Source organism: Phacochoerus africanus, chromosome 3 (assembly GCF_016906955.1).
Source record: "Phacochoerus africanus isolate WHEZ1 chromosome 3, ROS_Pafr_v1, whole genome shotgun sequence".
Classification (NCBI taxonomy): domain Eukaryota; kingdom Metazoa; phylum Chordata; class Mammalia; order Artiodactyla; family Suidae; genus Phacochoerus; species Phacochoerus africanus.
Genome location: NC_062546.1, coordinates 68,502,280 through 68,524,010, shown reverse-complemented (window position 1 = coordinate 68,524,010; position 21,731 = coordinate 68,502,280). Strand labels below are relative to the sequence as shown.

The 21,731-nt window shown below is 35.3% G+C and overlaps 1 protein-coding gene across 4 annotated transcripts in view; it reads right to left on the bottom strand.

Annotated features, from left to right (window-relative positions):
* Positions 1–21,731, bottom strand: part of ORC4 (origin recognition complex subunit 4) — a 74,909-nt gene that overhangs the window by 27,246 nt on the left and 25,932 nt on the right. For 3 of the 4 annotated variants that reach the window (XM_047771980.1, XM_047771982.1, XM_047771981.1), the window contains 3 exons: positions 6,834–6,907; positions 3,971–4,047; positions 3,420–3,510 (listed from right to left, as the gene is read on the bottom strand). In XM_047771980.1, the coding sequence (XP_047627936.1) occupies positions 3,420–3,510; positions 3,971–4,047; positions 6,834–6,890 (225 nt within the window). In that variant the 5' untranslated portion in view covers positions 6,891–6,907. The remainder of the gene's footprint in view (positions 1–3,419; positions 3,511–3,970; positions 4,048–6,833; positions 6,908–21,731) is intronic. The other variant, XM_047771983.1, reaches the window with a different exon arrangement.

Genomic DNA, 21,731 nt, shown 5'->3' with positions numbered 1-21,731 from the left:
TAGGTGCCAGGGGTTGGGAGTGGGAGGGTAATAGGTAAAGCACAGGGGATCTTAAGGGTGGTGAAACTATTTTTTAAGATATTATAATGGTGGATACCTGGCATTATGCATTGCTAAAACCCACAGACTTGTACAACACAAAGAGTGACACTTAAGGTAAACTACGGACTTTACGTTTCAATATTGATTCATTAAACTTAGCAAATGTACCACACTAAGGCAAGATATTTTTAACAGGAGAAACTGCACATGTGTGTTTTGGGGGGAGGGTGACACAGGAACTCTACTATCTGCTTACATTTTCTGTTAAAAAAAAAGTATCTATTTTGCTAATTTACTAATGAAATGGAGTATAGTTTTAATCTGTATTTACTTATATGTTTTTGTCAGTGTTTACTAGCTCTACTTTCTGTTTTCTGAACTTTCTCTATGCCTTTAGGGACAAAAATCCAAGATGAAAGTTCAGAATAAATTCACATATTAGCTGCTCAAGTTATATTTTAATGAAGTAATTAATTTTCTTTTTATGACCACACCTGCAGCATATGGAAGTTCCTAGGCTAGGGGTCGAATCAGAGCTGCAGCTGCTGGCTTATGCCACAGCCACAGCCACGCTGGATCCAAGCTGCATCTGTGACCTACTCTGTAGGTTGTGGTAAAGCCAGGCACATAATCCACTGAGCAAGGCCAGGGATAGAACCCACATCCTCATAGACTCTATGTTGGGTTCTTGACCTGATGAGCCACAATGAGAACTCAAGTTACATTTTTATTCTTGACACTTTGATATACAAATCACTGAGATTCAACTTCTCTATTGCAATGTCATTTTGTTTCAAGCTGCACAATGTATGACAGAATAACAGGTCTCATGTACTACTTTCCTAGATCTCATTTTCTCCTGTACTGATACAAGAGCATCACTATGGAGTTCCTTCAAGAATTAAAATATTTTTGAAAAATAATCTTCAAACATACTTATGATAATGTGTTTTCCAAGACAATAAAATAATGAAAACTAAAAAAAAAAAACAAAAAACCTACACATAGACATAGCCTGTGAAATTTTCACATTGCTAAGATAAAGGAATTCTACAGGCATCTAGATAGGGAAAAAATCACACACAAACTCAAAACAGGTTAGCTATAGAGGTCATCAGTGACTTTTACCATACTTCTGATTAACCTCCCTTTCCAGGCACCTAGAAAAAAATGCACTTCCTTGCTCTCTTTAAATTGGGTGTGATCATGTGACTCACTCTGGCCAGTGAACTATGAGATGTGCTTTGTATCACCTCTGGGTAGGTATTTTAAGAGTGTCCATTATTCATTATGCTTCCTTTCCAACACTGGGGCACTTGTGGAGGAACATGCTGAGATAACATTCACTTGCTTTAAGTGACTACAAAGAACAACGCCCCTTTGCTGATCGACACTGGGCACATAGCAAAAGCAAACAATAAACTTCTTTTGTGTCAAGGCACTGAAATTTGAGGTTGTTATGACTGCATAATCTAATGTATCCAGACTGATAGAGCAGTTCATAAAGCCAAAAGAGAAAAGTCTGCCCTTGGAGTTTTCCCCACAAAACACAAATTGAATAAAATCTATGTAATTTCAAAAGATAAGAAACTGTGACCAAAGAGTTCAACCTGGGCCAGGTTATAAGTAATGTGCAAAATTATTTTTGATGTATTTAAAATATTCTTTTTTTCTGCCATTTTCCAATATTACTAAACTTCTCTTTTATATTTCTGTAGCTTGAATGGCTTGAAGATTTGTTTTGTTAACCAGATCCTTTGGGTTTTTCCCTTTGCCTTCAACCAACATTCCTTTCTTTAGTTTTCTAAACAGACTATATGGTCATATAGTTCACATATTAAAAAGCATAAAAATACATACAGTGAAGTTTCCTACCTCTGTCCCCATGTTCCCTTCAACAAATAACCCACTATATTACTATTTAGTATTTCAAGCAAATTTTGTCCACATACAAACCAACAGAAAAATGAACATTTTTTTCCTCTTCCTCTTTTTTAAATGGACTATATACAAATGTTTCCTTATTCTTTTATGCTGCAATATCATAGTCTAGTATATGGATGGATGTACAATGATTTACCAACTAGTATTCATTCTGTTAATAGGTATTTATATTGTTTCTTTTCTTTCACTATTAACAAACAGTGCTGCAGTGAGTAAATTTGTACATACATCATTTCACAAGGGTAAATTCCTAGAAATGTTGCTGAGTCAAAGTGTATATGCATTTATAATGTGATTAGAATTTGTCTAATACCAAATTGGTATATACCAGCAATATCTGTGTATATACTATACTACCAGCAAGATCATCAATATGGTTTCAATCTTACAGGTTTAGTCAACCTGATAGAGAAAATTGCTATAGTTTTTAATTTACTTAATTATGAGTGAGATTGAACATGTTTATAAGTTAAAGACTGACTTGTATTTAATTTCCTAGGATCTTTCTTTGCTCATTTTTTTCTACTAACAGTTAATGCAATTATTGTTAATAACTTAAAGAAAAATTATAATTTAAAATCTCAAGAATAAAGAAATAGTGGTTATATAGAAGGACTCAGCCCAAGGACTGAACCAAATTAAACAAAGAATCAAAACTAAATGTTATTGTAAATGTGATTATAATATAATAAATGAAAAATTCTTAGGAGATTAAAAAACAAAAGAAATGATCAAGATCTATATTTCCAATTTATGTACTTCAAACGTTACTAGAAATTAGTGATAACAGTAAAATCTTAAAGTTTTAATTTCCTCATTCTATAAAATGTGCATTCAACAAACACTGCTTTAAAAAATAAAAAAATTTTTTGCTATTTTACATAATTTTACTTAATAGAAAATAATATATAATACACACACTTACTTCTATAAGTAATACAATACCATACATTCAATAAAAAAGCATGGTAGTGAGAAATACAAATTTATTGCATGAGATAAAGTAGAAAACAGATTTTATAATTAAATAGTAATACTTTGAATATAACAACTATAATTTGTCTTATATACTAAATAAAGAATGAGAAAAGAGAAACTGAGGGAAAAAATGAGTATCTTTTTGAAGTAACTTATCGATTATAATAAAGAGGAAAAGTAAAAGATAATTCTAGAATATATGACCACACATTTTAAAAAACTGCCTTAGTTAGGATTAAACAATAAATTAAGAAGAAAGCAAGCCATACCTCCTTTCAGAGTTAATGTAAAGAATAAATGATAGAACACAAGTAAAAGGCACAAGATACATGCTCAATAGATGCTAGTTTGCTTTTTTTCCATTGACAATCACGAACTATTCAAGGATAAAAGAACATCATGGAATAAACATTAATCAAAACTTTGTTACAACATCAGAAATCAACAGCTTTTACCATGGTCTTTCCTGATCCTCGGGGTCCAATAATGAGAACAGAGTTACTTTCTCCATGGATAGCAGTTCTTTTTAGCAGCTCAATTAAGTGTCTGAAATAATATAAACAGGCCAAAATTTTAAAAGGAAAGTGGAAGTAATTTGCTAGGTAATGCTTTTTAAGAGCTGAATTGGAATATGCACAAAAAATAAGCATTCCTTTTTTTTCTTCCTCTGTGCCTTGACTTATGCTCTAAAGGGACAAGAGTAGCAACTCTTGGGACCTTTCACTCCACAGCTGGCTGCTGAGTATCAGGTGCAAGCTTAGAATTCTTTCCATTATACCTCATGACAGAAATGACACAAGATTCAAAATTAAAGGGTTTTCTCATTATGGAAATATTTATATTTGCTTTTGCTTAGAAACAATCATTGTTTTTATATATAAAGAAAAAATCTATCTCTATAAAAATGTTTGTTAGCCTTGTTTGAAATAGTATTTAGCAACTTTTACAAAACTTAAAGGGCACCTGTAAGTAGTTTCATAATAGACAAGCAGATAACTAAACTTACTTATACTGCACTTGTACTCCAAATAGGTTACTATGTGGACTCTGATGACAAAATCTTTCACGTAAAATTCTTTGTACCTGATAAAAATGAAGTGGATAAGTATAAATGAAGATATTATATAAGCAATCAAAAATGAACAAGAATATACATTATAGCAGTAAGAATTAGGTATTAATGAATCAATTTAATGCTCCCTAAGTAACATGTCATCATGAGTGCTGGCATTTTCACAAATTGTAAAAGTAACAGTTCAGTTTAACTATCTCAAGTCCCAGAGAAAGGATGAGACTTTAGTTAAGGTTTTGACAAGAGACAGTAACCTTAGCTACATAAGCAATTTGAGGGCTGTTTTAATGTACATGAATGAATGCCTCACTTTGTATGACATGTCAGCCAAGAAACCAAGACAGGAAGGAATCAAACAATATAATCTAATAATGCTCATGAACCACACCTCAGTCTCTAAAGACCAACACATCTAAACTGGTTTAACTCAGGCCCTATCAATCTGCACCTGTCACAGAAGTCAGGATTCTGAGGAAATAAAAGAAGTGTAAAAGTCCATATAGTTATTGAGGACCCATTAAATGTAGAGCACAACAATATTAAAATAACAAAATCTATGCCTAAAAAATCATAGCAAATATATTGGAAAGAAAGAATACATTCAAGTAACAACCTACAAAAAAGAAGTAACTCTGTATAACGAAATGCTCAATTATATGGAAGAAATAATATTCATCTAGGCTATATAATAATAAATCATTGACTAGGAAAAAAAAATTTATAAAGAGCTGAATTTTGAGTTTGCCTTAGAAAGAAGGGCCTAGACTTAGTTGTAAAAAAATTAGTTGTAGAAAATATGTCAATCTACCACATTTAGATGGACCACTAAAGTCATTCCTTTTCCGCATCTGCTGTAATACAAAGGTCCTTCAGGGACAAGAACCTCAGGAGACCATTTTAGATTTAGCCCTGTCAGCAGAAATAAGAAGACTCCAAGATTATTTGCTTCTCCCAGATTGACAGCATGAGACTGATACATTATGTATCAAAGAAATGAGTTCTCTTTATAGGTACCAGAGGCGGAGCAAAGCAAATTATTCACTGAGGATAAAATAATCTATACTGAGAGTTCTCCTCATGGCTCGGTAGTAACAAACCTGACTAGTATCCATGAGGACACGGGTTCAATCCCTGCACTTGCTCAGTAGGTTAAGGATTCGGCATTGCTATGAGCTGTAGTATAGGTCGCAGATCCAGCTTGGATCCTGGGTTGCTGCATCTGTGGTCCAGGCTGGCAGCTACAACTCCAGTTTGACCCATAGCTTGGGAACTTCTACATGCCGGGGGTGTGACACCCGCCCCCCAAAAAAAGACAAAAAAATCGCCTATACTTATCAGACAGAAAGTGGAAAGAATAAGAATGGTGCCACAAAGTCAATTATGTGAATTTTAAAATTTAGTTTTTTCTAAATCTTTTTTTAATCTATATAATGGAGACAATAAGACTTTTCTATCAGGCCTATAAGATTAAATAAGGCAGTTATCTATAATACAATATAGGTATTATATAGGTAAAAACTGATACTTTATGAAATGTAAAGAGGCATATATAGATTCAACTAATCATAGTGTGTTATTTTTCCACAAAGATCAGATCACTAGAAATCAAAAGACAAACCTATTTCCTTTGCATCATTAAATCTTCATTAAAGTCTATTAGAGAGATGACAACTATGTATAAAATAAGAAATAAAGTGAAGCTGTAGTGAATAGTGAGAGGTTCAAAAATCCCAAGGTGATCTTAGATGAAAGTTAAACAGGTATATACATGTATAGAAATTAAGTTGCACATGGAAGATTTGTGTACTTTAAAAAGATATGTAAATTATACTCCAGTTAAATCTTTTTAAAAAACAGAATTAAACATTTTCCTTCCAAAAGAAGGAAAGTAAAGTCTTATAAAGGGATGCTAATAACATTTAGTTTTTATTTCTTAAAAATATAACTCTGGTTAAGCCTGATAAATAGAAATGCCAGGGTAGATATATCATGCTCATTCCCTCTTAGACTTCTGAAGAAAGATATATATACACTTAAGAAAATATTAAATGTTCATGATAAAAACATTCAACATACTAGGAAGGGGACTTCCTCAACATGATAAAGAGCATTTATGAAAACCTACAGCTAAATCATACTCATTGGTGAAAGACTGAATGCAGTTCCTCACTATCAAATACAAAATAAAGTTGCTCTTACTAGTTTATTCATTATTATATTTAAGATTTTAGCTAGGATAATTAAACAAGAAAAAGAAATAAAAGGTATCTAGATTAGAAAGAAAGAAGTCTAAACTATCTCTATTTGCAGATGACATGACCTTATATATAGAAAATCCTAAGAAATAAACTAAAAAGCTATTATAATAAATGGTTTCAGCAAAGTTGAAGAATATAAGATTAATATAGAAAAATCAATTTTACTTAGATACATTAGCAATGAACAAAACATAAAATTAAGATGCACTAGCAATGAACAAATAAAATATAAAATTCCATTTGCAACAACACCAAAAGGAATAAAATACACAGGAATAAATTTACCAAAAGAGGTACAAAACTCTAAGATAATATTAAACTAAACTGAAATTAGAGCACATTTAGGAAGATATGAATAAGGTTAGGATTCCATGTATTCAAAGAAACAGAGGTTGAAATAGGAAGTAGCAAAGAAACTTTGAGAATGGTTCTTCAAGAGTGGGTCTTCATACATGCTGCGGAAAGAATTCAAGTTAAGATGACTATTTCTCTTATCCTCTTTGTAACAGACCTTCAGATTAAAGAAAATATATACTAACCTGTGAAAGGTATTCTGCTTGTATTAAGTTGCTACTCTTTGATTTACGACCACTCATTTCAATAAAGTGAAATCCTTAAAAGAAAAATTAAAAATTTTATCATGAATATAATAAAGACCATTGACTTATAGAGATTTAGAATTTATTATTAGGAAGTTCCCATTGTGGCTCGGTGATAACCAATCCAACTAGTACCCATGAGGATGTGTGTTCGATCCCTGTCCTCCCTCTGTGGGTTAAGGGTGAGGTGTTGTTGTGGGCTGTGGTGTAGGCTAGAAACTGCAGCTCTGATTCAACCCCTAGCCTGGGAACTTCTATATGCTGCATGTGCAGCCCTAAAAAGAAGAAAAAAAAAGGAATTTACTATTAGAGAATGAAAATCAACAAGTTCTAAAACATAAAAAATGTTCAAATTTCTCAAACTTTAAAAATTCTCCACTGAACCTAATTGTAGCAATTATTTCAGTTATGTGTAAATCAAGCCATCATGCTGTACCTCTAAAACTTAAACAGTGCTGTGTGTACATTAGTTCTCAATAAAACCAGAAAAAAAGCCCATCTCAATGGCACCTCTTTTTCAAAATACAGGCTTGTTTGACACTCCCATTCCACATTTTGGATGGCTTTTACAGACAATTACTCCCACATTTCATTTAAATCTACTATTCACTTTCCCTTCCTTGCCTTTAAAAAAACCCCAAAAAACAAAAACCTATGTGCTTCCTTTATACAGAATGCTTCTTCCTACAACCATTCCACAGGATCATCCATTCCAGAAGGACTTCACTTGCTTGCTCCAGTCATTAATCATACACAGTCATTGCAGACTAGGTAAAATGTCTCTTTTGTAAACATACAAAACTGCCTATACTTTTCTTTATCTATAATCAAATCATATTAAACAAAATTTGGTTAATTGCCAGTGTCCCAAAATTGAGGATATTTAAAAATTCCAAGCATTTTAGCATGATATGCAAGATAAATTTGGCAATAAGCATAATGAAAAATATATGTACTAATGAAAAAAAAAAGTTTTGTAAAATTGTCCCAGAGGGCAATATACTCATAGATAAACATCTTTGGCTAAAAGATCTAATTTTCTCATCAGCAATTTCCTTAGAAGTACTTTCCTAATCAGGTAATAATGGCTTAGCCAGTGCTTTGCATTTATTAAATCATTTAATCCTCAGAATAACCCTATGGAATAAATATAATCATTAATATCACTTTCAGATTAGAAGACACAGAAAGGTTAGGTAACCTTAGCAAAATCAAAAAGGATATGTCACAGAACCAGAATTTAAACCTAGCCAAGTTATACTTAATTATATATAACTATTATACATACACATAATGTATGTGTATAAGTATATATATTTGGTTATAAGTATATATATTTGGTTATACATAACTAACTGCTCCTTCACCAACTGTGAAGGAGTCACATAGTTATAAGTATACATATTTGGTTATATATAACTAACTGCTCCTTCACCAACTGTTTTTTAAAAGTGCAAATCTCAATCTGAGCTCCTGTTGTGGCTCAGTGGGTTATAAATCTGACTAGTATCCATGAGGATGTGGGATCGAACCTTGGTCTCACTCAGTGAGTTAAGGATCTGGTGTTGCCATGAGTTGTGGTGCCATGGCGTGGGTCTCGCAGATGTGGCTTGGACCCCACGTTGCTGAGAGCTGCAGTGTAGGCCAACAGCTGCAGCTCTGATTCAACCCCTGGCCTGGGTTCATATGCTGCAGATGCAGCCCTTAAAAAAAGCAAAAAAAAAAAAGTACAAATTTCAATAACTTGAAGGAAGATCAGCCACTGTGGCATACTTTATATTCATATTTATTAATTTCATATAATGACAATTAGATGTCAACCCTTGGAATGCTGTTTCCTTCTCTGGAAATTCTAACAGGACAGCAGCTGAGTGGCTTTGACAGACAGCAAGCAAGTCTGTCTCCCCTTTTCTATATAACCAAGGCCTAAACCCCAAAGGGCTTTGGGCTCCAGGCACCCATATTGGAAACTGAAGAACAGAGTACCCTACTGATATCCCTATAGCAGCTTCTTTCTTAGGAGAAAAGTGGTTTTCTCTGCTGCCCTAGGGCACCTTCTAGCAGCCTTTTCCCTACATAAGTCACCTTGCTTGAGAATCTTTACATTAATTATTATAGGTTTATTCTACTTAATTTTATTTCACTTAATTTTATTCCTTAAATCTGAATCGTGTGTGGGAAAAAACTGTTTTAACAACATGAAATGATACTCTCATTCTGTTTTGATATACCCTTGAATGTGAAAAAGTCTATAAGCCAACATCTGAAATCAAATCAATTTCAAAATAAAAAATTTAAGAAAAATAAAACCAATTTTATAGTCTTTTCAATGACATAATGACAAAAAATGTGAATATTAGCAGTAACTAAATCATTATTATCTGCAAATCATTTATTAAGGTAAGTTTCATTCAATTTCTCCTTAAATTTTACCAATGGATCATGGGACTTCTCATTCCACTTCCTCCTGTACTTTTGATACTATGATTTTACTTAAAATTCTAAATAGCAGGGCTGGGCATAAAAAGTAAAAGAAGCTGAATGTCTACGCATGACTAAGTTATTACTCATATTGTTACCAAATGAGAAAATAGGTGACTACAATTATTTAGTTGTAGAAATTTTTGGTAGAGGTTACTATTTTATTTATACTATTAAGAGAAGCAGTGAAATAGAAAATCTCAAAGAATGGCTAACCTTCATATTATTTCTTTAGCATCTACAATTTTTATATTATTGGGTTTTTTAGTAGGTCCTCTTCTCAACTTATGTTTTGCTAAAGTGAATAAATCTAATTTTCAATTTCAGAGTTTCAAGAAACAACTCGTCTATTTTATTGCCTAAAACAATTGAACCCAATTCACTTCTGTCACTAGCTACCTCTATCCCACTTTAGATCACCTTTATTTCTTGACAGGTAATCTATGACAGTTTCTTTACTGTCTATTTTTACCCTTATTTTCATGTTAAAAACCTTCAATTCCACACCCAACTGCCAAATTCTAAATTCTTAATTTCCTAACAGCATTTAAAAGGAAGGTTCTGAATGACTAGTATCCCAGTTTAGCTTACTAGCATCTTCTCCCTGGAAAAACCACCAATTCTCTGTACTCTGACTTACTTCAAATTCAGGTCTTAGTTGAGACATTATTTCTTCTAGTCCACTTTCTGTGACACTCAGATATATTGCTAGTCTGGACAAAAACTGAGGGTTATTTGTTCCTCAAGTGTTTTCAGGATACATGCTATTTTCCCCTTTCATAGAACTTAATTAGCAAACAGTGATACAAGTGTGCTTACCTCCCTGTTTGCTCCACTGAGCCACTGGCTCCTTGAAGGAAAGGCTCAGATATTGTATTACCTACCATTGTATCCAAATCAAGTAGTGCAATACTGGCATACAATTGGTTTTCAAGAAAATATTTGATAAAGGAATGAATATTAGGCAGTGGAGAATGTCCACAGGTAAACTACTTGCCATAAAGGAGCCAGGTTAGTTAAGCCAACTGTTTAGCTAAATTTTAAAATTTTGAATAATTACATCTCATGACCTCAAAAAAAACCCTGCCAGGTCTGAAAAATAATAAGTTATATAAATAATACATGTATACTTATAGGTATATTCATATAAATATTATGTATAGCAAATAAAAGTAATTCATACTTCAAGCAAATTACACACAGTATAATATTATTATGGTAATATCACAGCAATGGAAACTCATATTGGTTAAAATATAGTTAATGTGGCTAAGAAATACATTTCTTTTAACAAAGAGGTCCCAAGATTAACAAAAGATAATAGTGTATAGTTTGGAATCTTTTCGTTTTTCAAGATTTTAAAATCAAGTGGCATATCTTATAAACCTGCAAATCTAATGAGCAAGAGAAGGCAAAGTCACTTATCTTTAGAAAAAGACTATCAATTGTTTTTATCTTTTTATAATCTTAGATTGACAGCTTGCTGGTAACGTAGTTTTTAAAAAGATGAGTAATATATATTCTCCTTTCTGGGATTGGGCTAGCATATTTCATATTATTTATACGGCCTAGAATTAAGACTTGGAGGATTAAAAAATATTTGAAATCAAGATTAAATTTACTAGTTAAAATCTACATTTTTGTTGCAAGACATGTTTCCTTGAAAACTCCATCTTGTCCTTCTTTACTTTATCCCATCTTCCTGCTTGGAAAAACAGTCACAGTGCTGGTAAATGACTTAAGCTTAAGAACAAAGACCTAAAGGCATAAGTGACTTAAGCTTAAGAACTGTTATGTGCCTAGAGGTCAGAGTAAGAGCTTAACCCTTTACCACCTAAGTGGCTTTCTAAATAGTAAAAGAACTTATATAATAGTAAACCAAACCCTGTATCATCCACCCATAGCCACTCCTCCCTTGATCTCACAATAAAAGCAGTGTGGTTTCTTGAGGCAGGGCGCTCTTGGTCCCTGAGACCTTGAGTCCCCCGCGTGCTCTTGGTCCCTGAGACCTTGAGTTCCCTGGCTCCCACCTCTACTTAAGATAAATGTCTCTGTGTCTTGTTTTATGTTAACTATTTTTCCTTAAATTCCACAGCACCCATTCTTCAGCCCCATCCTGCTGAGCTGGCCCTGGCACATTTTTACTTATTTTATTAATATTTATAAGTATTTCAGTCATCTTCTACTTCATCTTTTAATTTTGCTGTGATTTGGAATACTATCCCTACTCATTTCAAACATGCAGTTATTGAATGACAGTTTTAGCATGTCTAAAAAATTAGTCAACACAGATTTTAAATCTATTACTGAATAAATGAAAAAGTAGAGTTAAAAGGTTTTCATTTCTGAAGTTAAACCAAAAAAGCAAAGGGAAAAGAAGTAAAGATGAAGACACTAGAATTTTTCTGGAAATTTTACGTTTTTCTTGGAAAGTTAGGCACATGTGATGAAAGAAAAAGAAATACTTGAGGACACTGTTGAAATCAGAACTGTAAGTAAGACATCCAATAAAAGGCTACTTGTATGTATTCCAAATTTAAGAAAAATGCAGATTCAGACAAAGTCAAGGAGAAGCAGAATTTAAAAACTGAAATTGATGGTAATATAAACTGTTCTTAAGAGATGTGTCATCACCTGGGCCTAGATTTGAATTCTTGGTTCTAGGTTGTGGCCTTTGCAAATTAACATTCCTAAGACCTAGTTTTCTCCTCTCTAAAATTTGAGATTAAAAGTATTATTTAAGAAGTAAAATGGTTGTTGTCTGCAGATGACATGATTCACAGAAAATCCTAAAGAAGTTATCAGAAAACTATTAGAGCTCAACAATGAATTCAGTAAAGTTGCAAGACACAAAATTAATACACATAAATCTCTCACATTTCTATACAACAATGAATGATCAGAAAGAGAAATTAAGAAAATAATCCCATTCACTATCACATCAGAAAGAATAAAGTAGTAATAATGATAATAATAATAATAATAATAATAATAATAATAAACCTACCTAAGGAGGCAGAAAACCTGTACTCTGAAAACTTTAAGATGCTAATAAAAGAAATCAAAGATAACAAAAACAGATGAAAAGAGATACCATGTTCTTTGACTGGAAGAATCAATATTGTTAAAATGACTGTACTATCCAAAGCAATCTAGAAATTCAATGCAAGCCCTAGAAATAACCAATGGCATTTTTCACAGAACTAGAACAAGAAATGTTTAAATTTGTGTGGAAACACAAAAGACCTTGAATAACCAAAGTGATCTTGAGAAAGAAAAAAGGAGCTGGGAGTTCCCATCATGGCTCAGTGGTTAACAAATCTGACTAGGAACCATGAGGTTGCAGATTCAATCCCTGGCCCTGCTCAGTGGGTTAAGGATCTGGTGTTGCCATGAGCTGTGGTATAGGTTGCAGACGTGGCTCAGATCCCACATTGATGTGGCTTAGGCATAGGCCGGTGGCTACAGCTGTGATTAGACCCCTAGCCTGGGAACCTCCATATGCCACAGAAACAGCTCTAGAAATGGCAAAAAGACAAAAACACACAAACAAAAAAAAAGGGAGCTGAACGAATCATGCTCCCTGACTTTAGACTATACTAAACCAGTATAACCATCAAAACAGTATGGCACTGGCACAAAAACAGAAATATAGATCAATGGAACAAGATAGAAAGCCCAGATATAAATCCATGCACCTACATTCAACCAGCTTACAACAAAGGAGCCAAGAATATACAATGGGAAAAAGACAGTCTGTTTAATAAGTGGTGTTGGGTAACCTAGACAGCAACATGAAGAATGATGTTAGAATATTCTCTAACAGTATATACAAAAACAAACTCAAAATAGTTTAAAGACTTATGACTGAACACTATAAACTCTTAGACGAAAACTAGGCAGAACACTATCTGACATAAATCATAGCAATATCTTTTCAGATTCACCTCCTAGAATAATGAACATAAAAACAAAAATAAATGGGATCTAATTAAATTTACAAGCTTTTGCCCAGCAAGGGAAACCATAAACAAAATGAAAAAAATCCCCACAGGATGGGAGAAAATCTTTGCAAATGAAGCAACTGACAAAGGATGAATCTCCAAAATATACAATCAACTCATAGAGCTCAATCTCGTAAAAGCAAACAATCCCATCAAAAAATGGGCAGCAGATCTTGGAGTTCCTATCATGGTGCAGCGGAAATGAATCTGACTAGGAACCATGAGGTTGCAGGCTCGATCCCTGGCCTTACTCAGTAGGTTAAGGATCCGGCATTGCTGTGAGCTGTGGTGGAGGTTGAGGATGTGGCTTGGATCTGGTGTTGCTGTGGCTGTGGTGTAGGCTGGAAGCTGTAGCTCCAATTAGATCCCTATGCTGGGAACCTCCATATGCCTTGGGTGCGGCCCTAAAAAAAAAAGGGGGGGGGGCAGCAGATCTAAATAGACATTTCCTGGCCATACTACCCAAAGCAATTTACAGATTCAATGCAATCCCTATCAAATTACCCATGACATTTTTCACAGAACTAGAACAAACAATCCAAACATTTATATGGAACAACAAAAGACCGAGAATCGCCAAAGCAATCCTCAGAAACAAAAACCAAGCAGGAGGCATAACTCTCCCAGACTTAAAGAAATACTACAAAGCCACAGTCATCAAAACACTGTGGTACTGGTAGCAAAACAGACAGACAGACCAATGGAACAGAATAGAGAATCCGGAAATAAACCCTGACACCTATGGTCAATTAATCTTTGACAAGGGAGGCAAGAACATCAAATGGGAAAAAGAAAGTCTATTCAGCAAGCATTGCTGGGAAACCTGGACAGCTGCATGCAAAGCAATGAAATCAGAACACACCCTCACACCATGCACAAAAATAAACTCAAAATGGCTGAAAGACTTAAATATAAGACAGGACACCATCAAACTCCTGGAAGAGAACAGGGGCAAAACACGCTCTGACATCAACATCATGAATATTTTCTCAGGTCAGTCTCCCAAAGCAATCGAAATTAGAGCAAAAATAAACCCATGGGACCTCATCAAACTGAAAAGCTTTTGCACAGCAAAGGAAACCCAAAAGAAAACAAAAAGACAACTTACAGAATGGGAGAAAATAGTTTCAAATGATGCAACCAACAAGGGCTTAATCTCTAGAATATATAAGCAACTTATACAACCCAGCAGCAAAAAAGCCAATCAATCAATGGAAAAATGGGCAAAAGACCTGAATAGACATTTCTCCAAAGAAGATATACAGATGGCCAACAAACACATGAAAAAATGCTCAACATCGCTGAGTATAAGAGAAATGCAAATCAAAACTACCATGAGATATCACCTCACACCAGTCAGAATGGCCATCATTCATAAATCCACAAATAACAAGTGCTGGAGGGGGTGTGGAGAAAAGGAAACCCTCCTGCACTGCTGGTGGGAATGCATACTGGTATATCCACTATGGAGAACAGTTTGGAGATACCTTAGAAATCTATACATAGAACTTCCATATGACCCTGCAATCCCACTCTTGGGCATCTATCCGGACAAAACTCTACTTAAAAGAGACACGTGCACCCGCATGTTCATTGCAGCACTCTTCACAATAGCCAAGACATGGAAACAACCCAAATGTCCATCGACAGATGATTGGATTAGGAAGAGGTGGTATAGATACACAATGGAATACTACTCAGCCATAAAAAAAGAATGACATAATGCCATTTGCAGCAACATAGATGGAGCTAGAGAATCTCATCCTGAGTGAAATGAGCCAGAAAGACAAAGACAAATACCATATGATATCACTTATAACTGGTTATCTAATATCCAGCACAAATGAACATCTCCTCAGAAAAGAAAATCATGGACTTGGAGAAGAGACTTGTGGCTGCCTGATGGGAGGGGGAGGGAGTGGGAGGGATCGGGAGCTTGGGCTTATCAGACACAACTCAGAATAGATTTACAAGGAGATCCTGCTGAATAGCATTGAGAACTTTGTCTAGATACTCATGTTGCAACAGAAGAAAGGCTGGGGGAAAAATGTAATTGTAATGTATACATGTAAGGATAACCTGACCCCCTTGCTGTACAGTGGGAAAAAAAAAAAAAAATTCCACCTTAAAAAAAATAAAATAAATAAATAAATAAATAGACATTTCCCAAAGAAGACATGCAGATGACCAAAAAGCACATGAAAAGATGTTCAACTTCTCTAATTATTTAAAAAAATCCAAATAAACAATGAGGTACCACTTCAGAACTACTCAGCTGGCCATCATCAAAAACTCTACAAACAGGAGTTCCTGTTGTGGCTCAGTGGTAAAGAACCCAAGTAGTAACCATGAGGATATGGTTTCAATCCCTGGCCTCACTCAGTGGGTGAAGGATCTGGTGTTAATGTGAGCTGTGGTGTAGGTCCCAGACCTGGCTTGGATCCTGCATTGCTGTGGCTGTGGCGAAGGCCAGCGGCTGCAGCTCTGATTCAACCCCTAGCCTGGGAACTTCCATGTGCCACACATGCTCTAAAAAAGAAAAAGAAAAAAGTCTACAAACAATAAATGCTGGAGAGTGGGGAGAAAAGGGAACATTCCTATACTGTTAGTGGGATCGTACACTAGCATAATCACTGTGGAAAGCAGTATGTAGGTTCCTCAAAAACCTAAAAATAGAACTACCATATGATCCTGGAAGCCCAGAGAAAGTCATAATTAGAAAAGATACATGTACCCCAATGTTCACTGCAGCACTATTTAATATACCCAAGACATGGTGCAAACTAACTGTCCAATAACAGAGGAAAGGATAAATCATATGTTGTACATACATATAATGGAGTATTAGCCATAAGAATGAAGTAATACCATATGCAGCAACATGGATGGACCTAGAGATTATCATACTAAGTGAAGTAAGTCAGAGAAAGACACACAATTAAATATCTCTTATATGTGGAATCTAACAAAAAAAATAATACAAATGAACTTGAACAAAAGCAGATTCACAGACTTTGAAAAAAACTATGGTTACCAAAGGAGATAGGTAGTGGGGAGGGATGGTAGGGGGTTTAGGATTTGCATATGCACACTACTGTATATGGAATGGATAGTCAATGGGAGCCTCATGCATAGCACAGGGAACTCTATGCAATATTCTGTAATAACCTATATGGAAAAAAATTTGAAAAAGCATCAATATGTGCATACGTATAACTGAATTACTTTGTTGTACAACAGAATTTATCACAACACTGCAAATCAACTATATTTCAATAAAACTAAACAATTAAAAAAAATTTAAAAAAGCAAATAAGAGAGAATGAAAGTGCTTTGTTTAGCATCTCACATACTACAGCTGCAAATTAAATACATTTCTGTGGCCAATTAAAAAAGGTATTATTTAATTCATAGTATTGTGGTGATTAAATGAAATGTTTTACTTGATATGCCATGTTGTCAAATGCCAAGCATGGTGATACAGAGTAGAAGAGAACCAAGACAAGAAACAATTGGAGTTGGGGAGAAAAAAAAACTGAAACACAGCATCAGACTCTTATTCTAAACAATTTCTTTGAGGGTACTTTGACAGTGCAATAAAACATCAAGTACAACTTAAACTAAGGTACTCAAGAACTATGATGGCAACTTCAAAAGTATAGATTCACTGAGTATTCCTCAATATAAAAATAATGTATTTTAAGATATTAGTAATAAAAAATGATTGGTAGTCCAATCTATATAGAATTAGAATTACATGGACCCTAAAGACTCCAAATCACTAGTGCCCAAAGCTAGTCAATACCTGGAAGTGATTAAGATTTCTAGTTCTTATTGCCAGAATTTCTGATTTAATAATATATCTGGGGCAGAGCTTGAACATCTTTTTTCTGATAAATTGCCAGATAATGTTCCTGTCACCAGTCCTGGAATCACACTTTGTAAGCAACTAAGAAAATTAACTTAATTATTGCTCATTACACACCAAAGCTGATAAATTGACATGAGGCTAGATAGAGAAGATGAAGTCCATGGGTATAGACAGAATTTCTTCTAAAAAAGCTAAGTCTAAGGTAAAAACTGTTTGAGGATCATGAGGGGAAAATAGGAAAATCTGGTATAAAACAGGCGTCAGGAGGCCTGGGGACTTTCATCATGGTAAATAAACACATAGGTAAATAAACAAATAAGCTTTGAAGCCCTGGAAGGCTTCTTATTAGATAGAAAAAGAAACTACAAGGGGAAACAAAAAGAGTTTCTCTTTCCTCCTGTTACTAAATAATAACAAAAGGTTTTTGTCCTGCCATCTGATAATTTATAGAACCTTCTGAAGGGTATTTCACAAAAGTACATAAAAAAGCACACTATGATCTACCTTGGAGATTCTACTGGTTACCTAGATATTCATATGGACTTTTTAAACAATAGTGAAAAGACAGAAAAAAAACATTTGCTAAGATGTTTTATGTCTGTATGTCATCCTCTGACTTAAAAAAACAAACAAAACTTCTTTTCTGCAAAGAATTTTTAAATTGTTTTTTGATATGTATATTTTAATAGCATAGAAGACAATGTTTTTTATAAGGTTTTGATTCATCAATATTTCTTAGGACAAATTAAAATGCTTAGGCTAAAAAAAATTTAAAAAAAGGAAAAATTCGAACCTAAAAAATAAAATACTTTTACAAGAAAGTTACCAACAAAGTTGCACTCTAAGACTAGTATCAAACAACATGAAAGGCTCCTAATATAAAAAGGCCAAAAATGATATGGTTGATTCAGGAGATGGGGACAGATATTTGCTCTGATAAAGCCAGCTAAATAATGGAACTAACTGAACACTATTGTCTCACTGTTCCAATTACAACATGAATGAGGAACTGGTTAAGCACTAATGTTGGAATACTACTGGACAGGCTATGTCAGTTAATATGATGCAAAGTATGTAAAATCCAGGAAGACATGAGCCAAATGGATGAATGTGAATTAAAAAATAAATAAATAAAAAGAAAGAAATAAAGAAAAAGAAGAAACCCCTGGGCAACATACTTGGATCTTTGGGGACAGAAACTGCCCCCAACCTTAGCAGGTAAGTTATTATTATTCTGATATAAAGTCAAAGTAGGAAGAAAATTGGATTCATGTCATAGATCATACCTGTGGATTTTTTGGTTAATGTCAGTGGGATCTTTTTTATAAAACCTGAGCAACTTAATTCTGCCTTGGTTTGCCAGTTCCTCTGGACACTGATCTCTTGAACAGTAAGTATCACATATGAAACCCTCATAGATGTAGCAAAAAAAAGAATGGAGAAATTTATTAACATACACATAAGAGAGATACTTTGCTTTGCCAAAGGCTAGGTGATTAAAATACTGCCCATAATGAAATGACTGCACACAAAATTCAGGTAGATAACCACAGATAGTCTATTAAAAGCAGGAAAACAAACAAACAAAAAACACCACATACATTTTCTTTCCTTTACTTTGTTCCAAAGTGTTGGTCTTGGTTAACATATATTTAGCCAAATAAATTATATGCTTTTATTTAGTATATGTATTTATGCAAGTTTTAAAGTGACTCTGAGGGCTCCCATCAAGATGGCAGAGTAGAAGGCAAGGAGCTCACCTCCTCCCACAAATACAACAAAAGTATATCTACATGTGGGGTGATTCTCACAGAATACATACTGCACCCTGAAAGAAGACCTCAGAACCTGAAAACACAAGTAGGATCTCCATGTAATCCATGTAGGAGAAAAGAGGAAAAAAAAGGAAGTAGGATGGGACCTGACCCTGGGAGAGAGCTCTCAGAGGTAAAGTTCCCAAACCCTGGGAAGCCCCCTCACCAGTGGTGAGGTAGGCTTGGACAGAAAGGGAAGGCTCAAAGGAAAGCACGGCAACCAGTTTGTGGCAGGCAGAGCAGAAAGAGATACACAGACAGTTCGTGCCACTTCCCCATGCTCCCCAGCCTGAGATGCATGTCTGCTGGTGCAAGTGGGGGCTGGATGCAGAAAAATCAGGCGTTAGAGGACAGTCCAGGGGAGGTAACTAGGGCTGGCTCCATTGAGAAAGCCTACAGGAGCTGGAGTGTGGTACAGCCGCAACCAGGGTGTGTACCCAGAGGAACCTGGACTGGGCATGGAAGCAAAGTGCCACTGTTAAGGAGAATGCAAAGGGAGGGACAGAGCCTATCACAGCAATCTCCTTCTCCACGCTCTCTCAGGGGCACAGTGTCACCTCTGTGAGCTTTGGGACAAAGCAAATGCTACTAGGTTGCCCACATGCTGAGGTGGAGATGAAATCAGAGCTGAGCCCCAGAGGCTGCAAGACTTAAGCAGGGCTGAAATTTGAGCCCTCTCCATGTGGCTGTGTGACCCGTGAATTTATACCACAACCAACAGTTTTGTAAACTCTGTGCCTGTGGGATATCTGAGTAGACAATAGTTGCTCCCAGGGCTGGAATGGGTTGGGCCTTAGAAAGTGGGGGCTTTGTGGGCATATACACATAGATTCAGGCCTGAGCCAGGCCAGGGTTTGGGCTGCCTCCTTAGCTCCCATAGTGGGACCAAGTATGTGACTACTGTGGTTTTAGAACCTGACTTCAGTGGATCTGCACTAGTGGCTTTATGAAAATAGCTCCTGAGGAACACTAGAGCCTAGTGCCGCTATTCCAACTGTTGAGGCAGGGCCGAGGGTAGTACCAACAATAGAATACTTTGTGATCCTGCACAACAGGTGATAGACGACACGAAAGAGCACACTCTCCAGTGAGCAGTCCAATGGAAGAATAATCAATGGCTTCCCTCCCAGTGGGAGTGTTCCAATCCTGCCTACCTTGCACTTCAGCTCAGAAACAGATCTGGGGGTTTCTACTCCAAGACCTAGAGAGCAGAACCTGCCCTCGACAGAACTATGATAACAAAGAGCAATGAAGAAGGCCACTGCAGGCTGTGGTCACCATAATAGCAGTCATACCACCTGTTAAGGGGGTGATGGTCAGCACACCCTGTGGAAAGACAGTACAGGCATCCATACCAAAAAAAGCCTGTAGACCAAAAATATTGGACTCACACATGCTATACAGCAGTGTTCCTTCGAGACCACAGCAGTCCTTCAAGACCACAGCATATAACTGTTTCACCTAAATTCAAGGATATCAGAGTAATATAAGTAAAATGAAAAAGCAGAGAAACCACTCCTAACTAAAACACAGAAGGATTACTCTGAAAGAACAATGACACAGACTTCTCCACTCTGAGACCCCCAATATAAAAAAAAAAAAGGTAATAAGGAGTTCCTGTCATGGCTCTGCAGTAAAGAAGCCAGAGTATCCATGAGGATGCAGGTTCAATCCCTGGTCTTGCTCAGTGGGTTAAGGATGTGGTGTTGACATGAGCTGCAGTGTAGGCTGAAGACGTGGCTTAGATCCCAACTGTTGTGGCTGTTGTGTAGGCTGGCAGCTGTAGCTCTGATTTGATCCCTAACCTGGGAATGTCCATATGCTGCAAGTAAAGCCCTAAAAAGAAAAGAAAAAAAAAAAAAGCCAAGAAAAATTAGAAAACTCATTCATTGAGACAAAAGCTCAGTTAAAGGCAATGGAAGAGCAGACTGGATACTGCATAAGACTGAATAGGTGATCTAGAAGACAGAATAAGGGAAATCACAAAATCGTAACAGTAGACATAAAACTAAAAGAAAAAAAAGGAAAGTAGTATAAGACACCTATGGAATAATATAAAATGTGCACATCATTTTGAATAGAAGGAGAGAGAAAGGATTTCTCAGACAAGCAAAAAACACTAAAAGAATGCAGTAAAACTAAACCTATCCTAAAAGAAATAGCAAAAGGCCTTCTCTAAATAGAAAAGAAGCAAAGATCTGTGGGAAAGAGAAAATCACAATTGGAAAGTAAATCACTTAATTAAGCCAATGCACAGATTAAAAAAAAATTGTGAAAGCAATGATAACCACAATGAACAGTAAAGGGATTAACATGAAGATGCACAAATGGACAACAAAATAATAAAATGAGGAGGAGAGCAAGAAAAATTAGATCTTCTTTAAGAATGTGTTTGAACCTATTTGACTACCAGTGTAAGAAAAGCAAATATAGGAAGGGGTAATGTACTTGAGAAAGAGTGTAACCCCAAATTGAAAATATAACAATAGATCAACAAAAACCAAAACAGAAGGGGACACAGACACAATACAAAGAGAGTCAGACTGGATACAAAAACAACAGCCAACAATATACTATAAGAGAACTACTTTAGGGCAAAGGATACACATAGGTTAAAGTGAGAGAATGGAAAAAGATATTTCACACAAATGGAAATGAGAAGAAAGGA